At 34.9% G+C, this 13,626-nt stretch overlaps 1 protein-coding gene across 4 annotated transcripts in view; it reads right to left on the reverse strand.

The window, feature by feature from the left end:
* Positions 1 to 9,845: 9,845 nt before the first annotated feature.
* Positions 9,846 to 13,626, reverse strand: part of TBC1D30 (TBC1 domain family member 30) — a 36,177-nt gene continuing 32,396 nt past the window's right edge. For all 4 annotated transcript variants that reach the window (XM_072401303.1, XM_072401302.1, XM_072401305.1 and 1 more), the window contains one exon: positions 9,846 to 12,059. In XM_072401303.1, coding sequence (XP_072257404.1) covers positions 11,299 to 12,059 — 761 coding nt within the window. In that variant the 3' untranslated portion in view covers positions 9,846 to 11,298. The remainder of the gene's footprint in view (positions 12,060 to 13,626) is intronic.

Here is a 13,626-nt window from a genome sequence, read left to right on the forward strand (position 1 = left end):
GGACACAGACAGAGTTCTCATGTTGGGAATATCTCCCAGTATAGTGGTAGTGTTATGTTGTAGAAATGTTTTTCATCAGTAATGTCGGGAAAAAGATAGAAAACAAGATAGATGGAGCCAAATTCGAAAGTAACCTGAAGTCCACTTTTTCAATGGGGAAAAGACTCTAAGATCCAAAGATAAAATGTAGTGGGTTGAAAACCAATAAGTCTAAGAATAATTCACTCAGAGACCTTACTTCAACAGGGATCAACAGAGATTCTGCTGCAAGCAGTCATGTATATTATAAAAGTTACCAAAAAATCCCAGACACTGGCAGCATATTTAGCAAAGCCTGTGTTGCTGAAAGAATTTTGAGACTGGTTTAGTGTATTTGCCTAAGTCAATCCACAGCCATAAACAATCATTTATTTAATTAGTTGATTACTATTTAGCTTTCCAAAACAGTTGTTTAGTACTCCTATTATGATAATACATAACAAACAATATAAATGGACTGGCTAAGGTTTCTGTTTGTTCATTCCTTTTATACTGTCTACTCTAAGGGCTTTTGTCACAAATCTGTGAATAAGAGGTACTGTATGTCTGCATGAAATGTTAAAGAGACCTCGTCACAAACTTATATATGCAGGATAAAGTATAAGAATAATACGTTTTTTAAATTTTTTTTAAGTGTTTTTCTTTTCCAAACTTTTTATTTACTTGCTATATTCCCTTGTTAGATTTGACTTTTATAGTAAGAGACAGTTCTGTAGCAGTAGCACAGCCCGCTCCCTTCTTGCAGGTCATAACCGTATTTTCTTCTGGGGGAATTACTCTGTGTGGATCATTCATCTCAATCTCTCTTCTTTTTTTTTGCAAGTAAATACCATTTATACCAAGTTACCTATTTACTTGAGTATACACCCATCAAAGAAAAGTATTCTAAGTTTTCACTAGGGTCACACCACTAGATGGTGCTGTGTCCTCATGTAAAATGTGTAATAAACGCCTGCCATTGAAGACATGAGAAACTAGTTTGTTACGCATGGGGCTATTTACTGGTGGCAGATAATAATGCACAAAAAATCATTCAAGAAAATATTGACCCATCATAACCAACTCAAAAATACACAAAATATTCATCATGTAAAAAGAAAAAAATTGTACAGACTGAATCAACATGATTTAAATTTCCCCCTCTAAAACAATGCCCTAAAAATAACACATCATGGATGTAATTAATTGTGTTAATTTTTTTAAAGACTATTTTTAACTTTAGCAATTATTTTGTGCCTTAGGTTTATCTGTATATGGTGAATGCACATATAATCCTTTAGAGAGACTGATGTTTAAATGAATAGCCTGCTGAAAGGGTCTTCTTAAATATAATTAAATGATCCTAAATAAAATATAATACCGGTAATTAGATTGCATGTTGCTCATATATATATATATATATATATATATATATTTGAAAAGCTGCAATGTGGTTGAATAGTCAGTATAAGACAGGTGCATAGTTGTACACCCTATGTGCAGATTTAGATGCACCATAGTTGTACCATATGGGCACATTTCAACCACTGTGTAATACCATGTTTTCTTTATTACAATGGCATTTACACTCAGTAGTATGACTAATATCCCTTTTGGACTGGATCACTGAAGAAAGGACTTAATCAGACACCAGATGTTACAAGCAGATCTTTGAAATAAAATTAAATTAATAGAGATGGATGCGTTGCTAGCCTAGCACTTAGGATGCTATCATATTACCCAGAACCAATGGCAAATAGGCATTTATTATAATCTGAATCCAATATGATTATAATCTAATCTGACTTTTTCATGAAAACATGATAGCTTCCAGCACACATTACAGTATACAAGGATTCACTTCCAAACCTGTACTCAAAACAGCTCCAATACTTTTAGCTTCAATCACATTGAGCAGCACATTTTCTTGTTTTTTGGGCGTTTGTATTTAGCTTCCAAAATAAATGGAAGAAATATACAAAACACTATCAGATAAAATATTGGAATTTAAATTCAGGGGCCACAAGACAAGTTGCACATAATCACTTAGCCATAATACTGCCCAACAGTTAATGATTATAATTGCCTATAAGAGAAATAATATTTCACAGTTTAGTATTTTCATATAAATGTCATTGAAACACAGCAGAAGCGTTCTTCCATATTGCCAATTGATCAGAAAACATTTGACAGCTACAATAGCCAGCTCCATTGCCAAAATTACAGACATCAAATCAAACAGAGTTGAATATTACAATTAATATTTACTTTCAGTGAACTATAAAATGGATATGAGGTATTATTTTGCACACAAGTGGCTTACTACATTTACCGACATTGACATTCATAATGTATGTGATATTTAGTTCTCTTCTGAGTAGGAATTGTAATTTCCAAGAAGCATTAACTTGGGCAAAGAATGACAGCTATCTGCCAAATAGTTAATTGTAAAACAGCATCTTCTAGCAAAACACAAGAGCACATCAGGAAATCATTGCATTTGAAAAAAAAAAATAAAAAATAAAAAGATGGAAACAAAAGCCTACTGTACAATCTGCTTGTTAGTATCAAATTCTTAACCATAGCAAACACTGCTCTTTTGATGTGGGGTTAGGATGCAGATCTAGTGTCCAAGAAGATTAGTGTAACATAAACCATGTGAATGTTTTGTTTAGCGGTTAATATGTTTGTATGCATTTTTGTCTAAATCCCTTGTGAAGTCTTAAAGGGAATCCAGTGTCATTTCAGCTTGATAAGTGATTGGTCAATGAATGAAATTACATTTCTATTGGTATTGCTGTGATATCTGCATGGAAAACAGTGGCTATATATTTCCATAGCTGAAATAATTATAAAAGCATAACAGCTTTACTTGGATTGAGAATATATGATGCTGCATTATTTTACTAACACATGAAAGTGGCCATTTATTTTTTTGTGTGATGTTCAGTTCATTCACCTTAATCTGCACCTAATCACCTAAATCATTTTTAATATGAAAATTTTTTTCATCAACATTTAGTAAGATTTAAAATTAACAGTCACAGATCCTATGATTTTTGGCTTTGCTATAACTGTTGTCATTCCATAATTCACAGCTTGATTCTGAAAAGAAAAAAAAATATTCATTTTTTTCCCAGAGAAAAGCAGTTTTTTTCCTAGAAAAATTGTTTTCCTAGGCCCTATGACAATAAGTAATGTTGTTGTAGTGTCTCAAGCATACACTTTAAATAGTGATAACAAAGCAAAATAACGCAAAAAAAAATATGATTCACCTTTAAAAACTGGGGTATTCATCTGTACCATATTACACATGCAATGTACATGTTTTTATTCAATAATATATCTGTGCTGTACCTATTTTTTTTAAGTTCTTGTAATGGAAAAAAAAAGTTCTAGTGCACTTGTACTACACCATGCTAAAAAGATTTACTTTTACGGTGCTTCAACAGAAATAAGTAATCTCCAATGAATAGTTTGTCTAATCAAAACGAAAATGTTATGTTCACTGTTGTCAAGTAAGCAATTCCATCCATGTGCCTACTTTTCCAAGAAATCTTCTAACATAAAAGGTTTAAAAGGTTTGTTTCCATTAGTGTACTGTGAAATCACTTACTTTCTATATAGAAAAAATAAATATAAAGTTTTTTTCTATAATCTGCCACTCACATTTTGTGTTGTAAACATTTTATTGAAAGGTATACCTAATGATGATAAGTTCTGAAAATATAAAAAAACTCAAATATACCAGGCATACTATAGCCAATAAATGTTTAATATTGATAAATAAAATATATACAGTTAGTTACTGTCAATAAATAGTGATAGTGTTTCAATAAACAAATGATGATAGTGTTGCAACAAGACAACAAGCAAAACTCCTCCATAAATCCAAGGTTTATTTACTAAAGGAGTTTAGACTGCTCACTTAGCAGAGTTAATTGTCAACTTTACAAGGGATCATTCACTTAGCTTTAGGTAAATGAGGTAAAGCCCTGCTGACTTTAGACACCCATAGGTGTAAGTAAAATGTTTTTTTTTCTTTTTACATTTTTTTGACCAGAATTAGGTTTCCTTGAATTTGCATTTTTTTTTACCAGGATTGGGTTTCCTTGAATTTTATTTTCACTAAGCTAAGTGCAGGGTATTAATTCACTTTACAAAGTATTTTAGTAAATTATCTCCAATACCATCAGTAAAACAGGCTTGCCAGTATAAAAGAAAAATCTAGGTTATTAAGGTCTTTTTCAACATTTTGAATTTGTTGTTAAATATCTCTGAAAGCGTTCCCTTGACTAATTTTCTTGATCATTGGCAGAGTTTTATTCCGCAAAAAAAAGCAGTTTAGAAATTTGTGAAACAGCATGTGAAAACCTACCTCCAAAAAACACAGAGCAGCACAGCATTCAGGAGCAGAGGACAGTGATGTTAAAGATATGTTGTGTTTAACAGCTGGCCAATATTGCCTTGTGATAATTATTCCTTAATGGTATTTATGGTGGGATTCCTCTGCCAGCTCGTTTGATGAAATTCCTCCTGGGGAATCTAGAAGCAAATCAACATTAACCGAAGGGAGCTTTCCAATGTTTTCATTTCTCACTGAAATAGCAAAGCTGGAGAACTATCTAAATAACTTCGAATTTTCCTGTCTGCAGAGGGACCCCACTTACACACAGGCTCATTTCAGGAATATATACTGGAAATTCATAAGTTTGGTTATTTCAAAAGATTAGAAAATTGACTGTTATACATTACAACATTTGCTTATTTTCTTTAGTCAGACAAATTCCACTATATCAATATAATTGCCATTCTTATTATCTGTGGGTTTGAAATTCACAGTAAGGCACATTTGTTCCTTCTTTTAACCTTCTGGTAAATGGTAGGTATATTTTAACAAAAGTTAACTTGTTAAACAAAGTAAAATGAGGCTCACTGACAATTGTAAACACTATATTGGAATAGCACGATATAGAAATGTTAATAATTTTAATTATGAGTAATTATGAGAAGCTAGCTAGTGCAGGAAGATTATTTGATTGGTTGTTTTGGGTTTATGCACCTTTCTGCCTGTGTTTTATCAGAATAAAAAAGTGTGCATGCATAAGGGGAATCTTGCACATCTCTGCATTTTATTGGATTACATCTATAGACTTGTATAGGCTGGGATTTTTGAAACTATGCGGTAGCAGCAGTAAATGTATACATTTTGTTTCTGTGTAATGGTATGAAGTGGATTTTTGCTGGGCTGAAATGCCTAGGTGATTTTCCATTGCAGACAGGTGTGGGAGTAACAATCCCTCCCAGCAAGTTGTACTTGTACTGCTGCCAGGAAAGAAAACTATATGTCTAGCAGTCGTGGTGTTGACCGTTTTCATGCTTTTCATAGGTTGCAGTAGAGATGAATAGAGGACATAGTGATGTAATTGTCAGGTCATTTGGAAATTGCCAGACAAAATGCTTCAGATATTTCCAGTTTATGTAGATGTTGCTGGTTCTTCCATCATTACAGATAAGTAGTTGATGGGTGTATGTGGTCTGTATCATCTTGTGTGGCCAGGTGCATAGCTATCAGCCTTGTAATTTAATGAAGGGAGCCTGTGCTTCTGCTGCCTTTTTCCCCTGCCACTTTGAAGGCCAGGGTGGCAGAGCAGAGAAGGGAACCTTGAGTCTGGCCACATGGGAGGCCAAATGACTTTGATTGGCGGCATTCAGCCTAATTACACCCCACATCCTGGTAGAGTGAAGACAGACTTGGGAGCCAGAGGAGAAAGTTTGGAGGGTAGGAGCAAGCACATGGCAAGAGATTGGTTGCCTGGGGTAAATAGTTTCAGAGAAAGCTCATGTATTATGTTAAATGTTTAGGGAACAGTATACATGCTACTGTGGGTTAGTGTTAAGTGAATTTGTGTGGTCATGCATATAACTATCACTGTCATCTATATCCAACAATCACCACGGACATCAAAGGCACACTTCCCATGTAATAAAAAATGGTGCAATCACTTTATTACTATAGATGCTTACCCATTAATTTCAGTGATTGAATACCATTTTCGGGGTTCCCCAGTCACTGAAAATCATTGCCACTTGCATATTATCTTTCAAGAGCATTGATTTTTTTTAAATTTGCCAGTCTTTAAAAATTTTATGCCAGGCTCATAGGCAAATTTTTTTTCTCAGGGCCACAAACGGCTCCTTTGATCTTGTCTTGACGACACAACACAGAACAATAAAGTGAACGCCAGACCCTAGATATCTAAAGAGTTTAAATAAGCCAAGTTCAACCTGCATTTTGCCCCAGTAAGGTCCTTTTTAATGGCACATTATCTGGAATCCCAATTTTCATGGATTTGAAGTTGTACTTATTTTCTCTATGTGGCAAGAGTGTATTTTTGATGATAATTTTCTGACAATAAATTTAACTAGTCAGCTTTATTTTATGTGCCTTGTGTCATAGGTATTTTTTTTTAATTAAGATTTTATGTTTGCCTGTTAAAGATTAAAAAGACTACTAAGAGGTATACTTATTTTTTCCACTTGACTGTATTCTGAGATTAGGCTCCAAATGCAGAGCTTACCAGGAACTTAGTCTACTTATGTAAGTAACAAAGTCAAAATGCAAAGGCAGTTTGAGAAAACATGTACTCTTACCACTTTCATAGAAATTAAGAGGGAAGCAGCAGCCAGTGCTGCTGATCAAAAGATACTTGATTAATTGATCATAAGCAAGTGTGATAAAATCAGAAATTTGGGCAGTTTGCTGGTCTGGAGCATTCAGGTGTGTGATAACACAATGCTAGGGAGGAAAGACTTTACCAATGCTCAAAATGAAAGGCACACTTCCCATGTAATAAAAAATGGTGCAATCACTTTATTACTATAGATGCTTACCCATTAATTTCAGTGATTGAATACCATTTTCGGGGTTCCCCAGTCACTGAAAATCATTGCCACTTGCATATTATCTTTCAAGAGCATTGATTTTTTTAAAATTTGCCAGTCTTTAAAAATTTTATGCCAGGCTCATAGGCAAATTTTTTTTCTCAGGGCCACAAACGGCTCCTTTGATCTTGTCTTGACAACACAACACAGAACAATAAAGTGAACGCCAGACCCTAGATATCTAAAGAGTTTAAATAAGCCAAGTTCAACCTGCATTTTGCCCCAGTAAGGTCCTTTTTAATGGCACATTATCTGGAATCCCAATTTTCATGGATTTGAAGTTGTACTTATTTTCTCTATGTGGCAAGAGTGTATTTTTGATGATAATTTTCTGACAATAAATTTAACTAGTCAGCTTTATTTTATGTGCCTTGTGTCATAGGTATTTTTTTTTAATTAAGATTTTATGTTTGCCTGTTAAAGATTAAAAAGACTACTAAGAGGTATACTTATTTTTTCCACTTGACTGTATTCTGAGGCTCCAAATGCAGAGCTTACCAGGAACTTAGTCTACTTATGTAAGTAACAAAGTCAAAATGCAAAGGCAGTTTGAGAAAACATGTACTCTTACCACTTTCATAGAAATTAAGAGGGAAGCAGCAGCCAGTGCTGCTGATCAAAAGATACTTGATTAATTGATCATAAGCAAGTGTGATAAAATCAGAAATTTGGGCAGTTTGCTGGTCTGGAGCATTCAGGTGTGTGATAACACAATGCTAGGGAGGAAAGACTTTACCAATGCTCAGAATGCTATGTGGGAACCATTCATTACTGTATTTAGGAACAAACCTCAATGATATAAACAAAATGTTGTAAATAAAAATGGGCCAAAGTTCTTTCATAGCAATGTGACACTGATAAAGTCATACAGAAAATAGTGACTTCAAATTACTGCTGCCAAAAACGTGGTTTTACAAGCTACTCATGGAGTGTACTTGATTTTTCTACGTCTTTCCATGTCCATTTTGGTTCATTTTTGTTAAATAAATAAATGACATAGTGGAATGTGGTGTTTTTTTCACCTGAGGTTCAACAATTTTAGAACTTTTTTTTTTTTTTTTTTTAATAAAACTGTAGAATTAAAAGTGTTTTTTCATTTTCACATGACTGTACCTATAAAAAAAAAAAAACATTTAATACTGGTATATAGAGAATGGCCTTTATTTTTATGAAGCTCTAGGCAGAATGTCTAATTAATTCAGTGCAACACTGACCTCTAGTGGTAAAAAAAAGTATGTAAAAAAAATCACTGTGCATCTAAAAGATTAAAGCGATATTCATGGTTAACATAATAAAAAATGTGTTCCACTTATGTATTAAAAAATAATAGTGACATGGTGAATTTATTTTTCAATTATGCCTGTATTGTTAAATATTCTGCCATTTCAGATTAATGCAAAAGTTGTTATACAAATACTGTAGTGGTTTTCTAAAATTGTGGCTAGGGAGGAAAAGTGTTACACCTCCATGTTCATGTTGCTGTATATTCCAGGTAAAATTTCCCCATCTTGGTGATGGTTCTCAGATCGCAAGTCTGACAGAAGGCGGCCAATCACTGCGACTTCCATTCTCTAATGAGCTGCCGTGGGTAGGTGCTCCATGTGGCATATCCCCAAAGGCAGTGGTTCGCTGGTGTGAGGAAGCAAAAACTGCACCAGAACCTCATCTCCAATTTTTTTTTTTTTTTTTTTTTTTACTACTACTAATGTGTACAAAATCACACTAATTTAAGTACACTAATTTCTGTACACTACTACATGTAAAACTATTTACAAAGCATGGGACACTGGAAAGTTGGGTCACAATCCAAAACGGTCCTGGGCATAATACAAAATAATAATTGTATACCATTCATTGTAACCGGAAGCATCTGAATAAATACCTTCATGGCAGGATCACTTTAACTTAGAAAAAAGTTAAACTTTAGACAAACGGCAAGCTTTATATTGTTGGAATACATACACACATGTCCACAGTTTTACCCAAGGATTTAGGTATCTGCGAAACACACCTGACAGTCCAAATGGTCACCCCATTACCATTACTGCTTCTTGGTTTGGTTCCCTGCTTGCTGGACATTGCAGTGTTGCTTCATTCTACTAAATATATTCCGGTTGCTGCTTACATTTATATCAGCAGATAACCAGAAATGGGGGGCATTCCATACCATAGGGTTCAAAGGCATAAGGAAAAGATTGACCCTGGTGTTCTGGTTTATTTCTGGGTACAAATGTCTGCATACTGAATATACCAATGTACTCTACAGAATGACCAATATGGTTCACTAAAGGTATTATCTCATTGTGTGTCCCTGCACACATATGATCAGTATAAATTATATTACAGTACAACAGAAATATTAGTCAAAACCTTTTGGGTACAATACATAATAAGGCCCTGGGTAACAGAAGTGGACTACATGTCTAGTAGTGAGTACTAGAAGAGGATTCACTGTTGTTGCTTTAATTTTTTTTAACTACTTTCTAGATCTTAATCTACAAGATCAATTTAAAGATAGTCAAGTATGTGTATCACTTCTTGACACATTCATAATAATAAAAAACAGTTTTTATATAGCGCCAACATATTATGTAGCACTGTACATTAAATAGGGGTTGCAACTGACAGACAGATACAGTGAGTGACACAGGAGGAGAAGAGGACCCTGCCTCGAAGAACTTCCGATCTAAGAGGTGGGGAAGCAGCATACAAGAGGAGGTGAACTGCAATTCTATTAACTTGTTCAAAGGATGTATTGTGAGAATAAACAGTTTCTTTTTTTTGTGAACTCAAATATCAACTAAATACAGCACAGATGTATACATGAATCGAAATGATTAGCGTTACTTAACTAACATCTTAAAAAGGTCACCATTACACAATGCATTTTAAGTCTTTATTACAGAAAAAAAGAAAAGAAAGCTATGAAACACCACAACATTGTAACTTTCACTTTGCATTGTCACCATTTTAGAGAATCCTTCCTATCTGGCACTTTATGAATACATGATAGTTGGAAAACAACTAAACAATAAATGAAAAGACATTTGACACTGAAAGTGAAAAGGTATTGTCTAGCTTTCTAAGAAAATAAAGACAAACAGATCAGCACAGGCAATAATTTAGATTCTAGAAAGAAAATCTTTTGTGTAACATAGAAGAACAAGGCAACACAAGATGCAAATCAAAGCATGCACAACTTGAACAGTCAGGGGGAAGTTGCTCCTTCCATTTTTAAGTAACTGCATTTCCCAGGCCTTGCCTAATACAAAGTGTGGCAATTTTCATGCAACTGTACAAACCTTAAAGAAAAAAAAGTTAGGTCATCTTGGGATACTTCTAATTAAACTGACTTGCATAGCCACATGGCAAAATACAAAGTATTCCTTTTTATTAATATATATTTAGCTGCTGTGTCACACTGCGATCATTATTTTGGGTCATAAATTAATTAAGGTGCTACAGGTATAATGCAAAGGATCCCTTAGTCTATGCACTGAAATTTGGCACTCAGAACTGATCTTGGCAAACAGTACATTCAGGTAAATTCCAACATTTCTGAGAACACTTTTATAGAGAATACAAAAGAAAAGAGTAGCTGGGTGATAGTCATATAGAGAGACACCGATAAAGTGCTTGTTTTGGTAGGCCTATATCCGCCCAGTCTTGATCACCATCAGTTACTCTCTTTATGACCTCATGAATTAGTATAACAATTGCAGTGAATGACATTATGATTGTATTGACTCATGAAAACCTTTCTTAATCATCTCCACGGGCTTGAATCCGCAATTACTAATTTCAAGATACTACTCCTAATCTCCCAATACTTCGGTGTGACAACTGTAACTGAATTCACAGGTAAAATAATAATTACTAAGACCTGACTGCACAATGACAAACCACCATTTAACTTAGTTTTTAGTCTGAAAGCCATATATGTGAATTTCTTTGCATTGCACTATGAAAGCTCATAGTCTAACACCACAGTCCAGATTTCCCTAGAACTTTCAACCAACGAAGAAAGACTAATAAGCTATTTGCACTGTAACCAAACAGTGAAATGGCCACAGAACTGTAGGCAGTGAGAACAAATAAATAGTCAATCAGCATAACCCATCAATATTAAATAATTAAACAGATACCATACAAAATCTAGAAGCATTTTTCTAGATTTGTACTACACAATCATAACAGGACCACCTTCAACACCAGAGCACAAATTCTGTACAACATTTTCCAAAACTTCACCCATGATATTTTTATGAAAGCAATGGCAGAACGAGAGAGGAGATTAAATCAGAAAATAGTCTGTCAGAAAGCACTAAGGATTGGCTATCGTTTCTTGCTCCCTGTAGTGCCATTGGCAGGCTTGTTGAAGCTTCTGCTCATATGTGGGAAATTTACAGTCGGGGTTCTATTGTTTGGCCCATATAACCCAAGATTTCTAGCAGCAGCAGATTTTCTTAGTGGCTTAACACTTGGAAAAGGTGTAAAAACCTGTCCCCTTGGGGATTTTGATAAAGTACCAGTTTCACTAGAGGAGCTGTGAGAATTAGAAGGCGTTTGTTGTACAGCTTGGATTGTCTCAGAGTCATCTTTTTTTTCATCAGTGGAGCTTAGCTCCAGTGCTTCTAGTTGGTTCTGTACAACAGTCACATTTGCATTTTCATCCTGGAAAACAGGCTCTGGAGAGTGTCCTTCGACCTTTATAACTGTCCTGTCCGAGCCACTTTCATCTCCTGTTTCTGAGTCGGCATTCTCCACAATGTCCTCATTCTCTTTGACAGAATTGACCTGATCTTTAGGGACTTCATTTTGCTCCTCTATAAGACCAACTGTATCACCATAGCCAAGCTGACTTTTTGCCTTTGCAATGTTCTTTCTATGAACTCGGATATGGGTTCGCCATGGAGAATTCAGCCTTGCTTTGGCTTCTTCACTGGGTAAGATCATAGATTTGGAGGCTGGTAACTGGATAACAGTGTTTTTAGACGATCTGTTCACTTGCTTCAACTTTTTACCAAGTAACAGGTGGTTTATTACAGGGGAATTATTAACCTGAGATGGCAGAATGCTGCTCACAGGTCCTTTATCTAAAATGAAGAAAAAAAAATAATGTAAGGTTTTAACCACAGCAATCATTTCAGGTATCAAAACCAGACAGCATATTTAAAGTTAACAATATCCTTTCCCAGGCATGGTGCATAGGCATAGCAGGAGCAGGTTGATATCCACCCACAATCTGATTGCTGATCCATTAAAAGATTGTAGTGGATGTGAATCTGAAAAGACTTTGGAAGCACACTGATCATAAGCAACCAATATTTGGCTCATGCCAAACCACAGGGGTCACTCATTCCAAGTCCATTGGAGGGCTTTCCAACCCTCTGCCACTTTCAGCATTACTTTGCTCCCACTTCAGAAACCATCTACTTTTTAGAAAGTCCCAGAGCAGCTTTTCCGTTATCCCAAAGCAGCTATTAACTGGAGTTCAAATACTGTTGTTGACTATTAGCTTAATAGTATATAATTTGTATCATCTAATTATATAACCCATTTTGTGCAGCTAGGAATACTGCTCTTATTTTTTTTTATAAAACTCTATACAGACATCAGATAGGGGTCAGATAACAGTTGCTGGAAAGTCTTTTGTGATCTATAGACCACAATTTGATTGATGGAAGAACAAACCACTGCTCTACACACAGCACTGTTTTGTTTCATGGAGGTAAGGAATAGGATAGGAAAGCACAGTGGTCATTCACCAACCTACTATGCAGATTGATGAACAACATTGAGGGACTGCTCTACATGTGCATTTTCACCAGTACAGTCCTTTGTCTCAGGTAACAATCATCTGATGTGTGTATGAAGCTTACCAGGGCATTGCTATCAGTTACAAACAATAGACTCAATCATAATCACAGCATATAATAATTACATGTATTAATAATGTAGACACTTCTTACCACCTCAATTACATAAACCTTAAATAGATTATAAGCACTTCACCGTGTTGAGAAAAGGAAAAAAGTGACCAATATACAGAGAGTTTGAAAAAAGGAATTTAAAACATTCAAAGTGTATAATTTTATTTGAAAAATTAAAAACCACCACCAATCATTGAAACATTATTGCCGGCATTATTATTAAATCAGACACTGAATTTACAGTACTGTACATGATAGTCATGAGATAAGCATGAGGGCTGTAAATGCTGGCCTCCTGAGAATGCTACTTGACTGGCATAGCGTCAATCTTTCGCAGTCACAGATCCAAAAGAAGCTGGCAGAATAAGTGACAGAATACCTCATATCTTGTTCTAGGTCCATGGCTTAGAAAAAGATAAAGAACCAGCATGACAGACAGGGAACTAGCATTCTCATACAGATATTTTAGCAGTGGCAGCCTTCATATTTTTTTTGCTGATAGCTGTACTTTAAGCAACTGAAACTGTATGTGTCTATATTAAGCAAATCAAAGGTAAGATCATAATTTAGTGTTTTAAAGAGGTCATTTGTTATAAAACATGAACAATCATTCTTAAAGGAGCAGAGACCTTCAGCATTACAAGTGAACAGCTACAGAATACAGATGTCGCACCAAATATTAAAGGTGTCACCTAAAGCACACATGGTGTTATAAAAAAAAATAAAAAAA

Source organism: Pyxicephalus adspersus, chromosome 2, assembly GCF_032062135.1.
Source record: "Pyxicephalus adspersus chromosome 2, UCB_Pads_2.0, whole genome shotgun sequence".
NCBI lineage: Eukaryota > Metazoa > Chordata > Amphibia > Anura > Pyxicephalidae > Pyxicephalus > Pyxicephalus adspersus.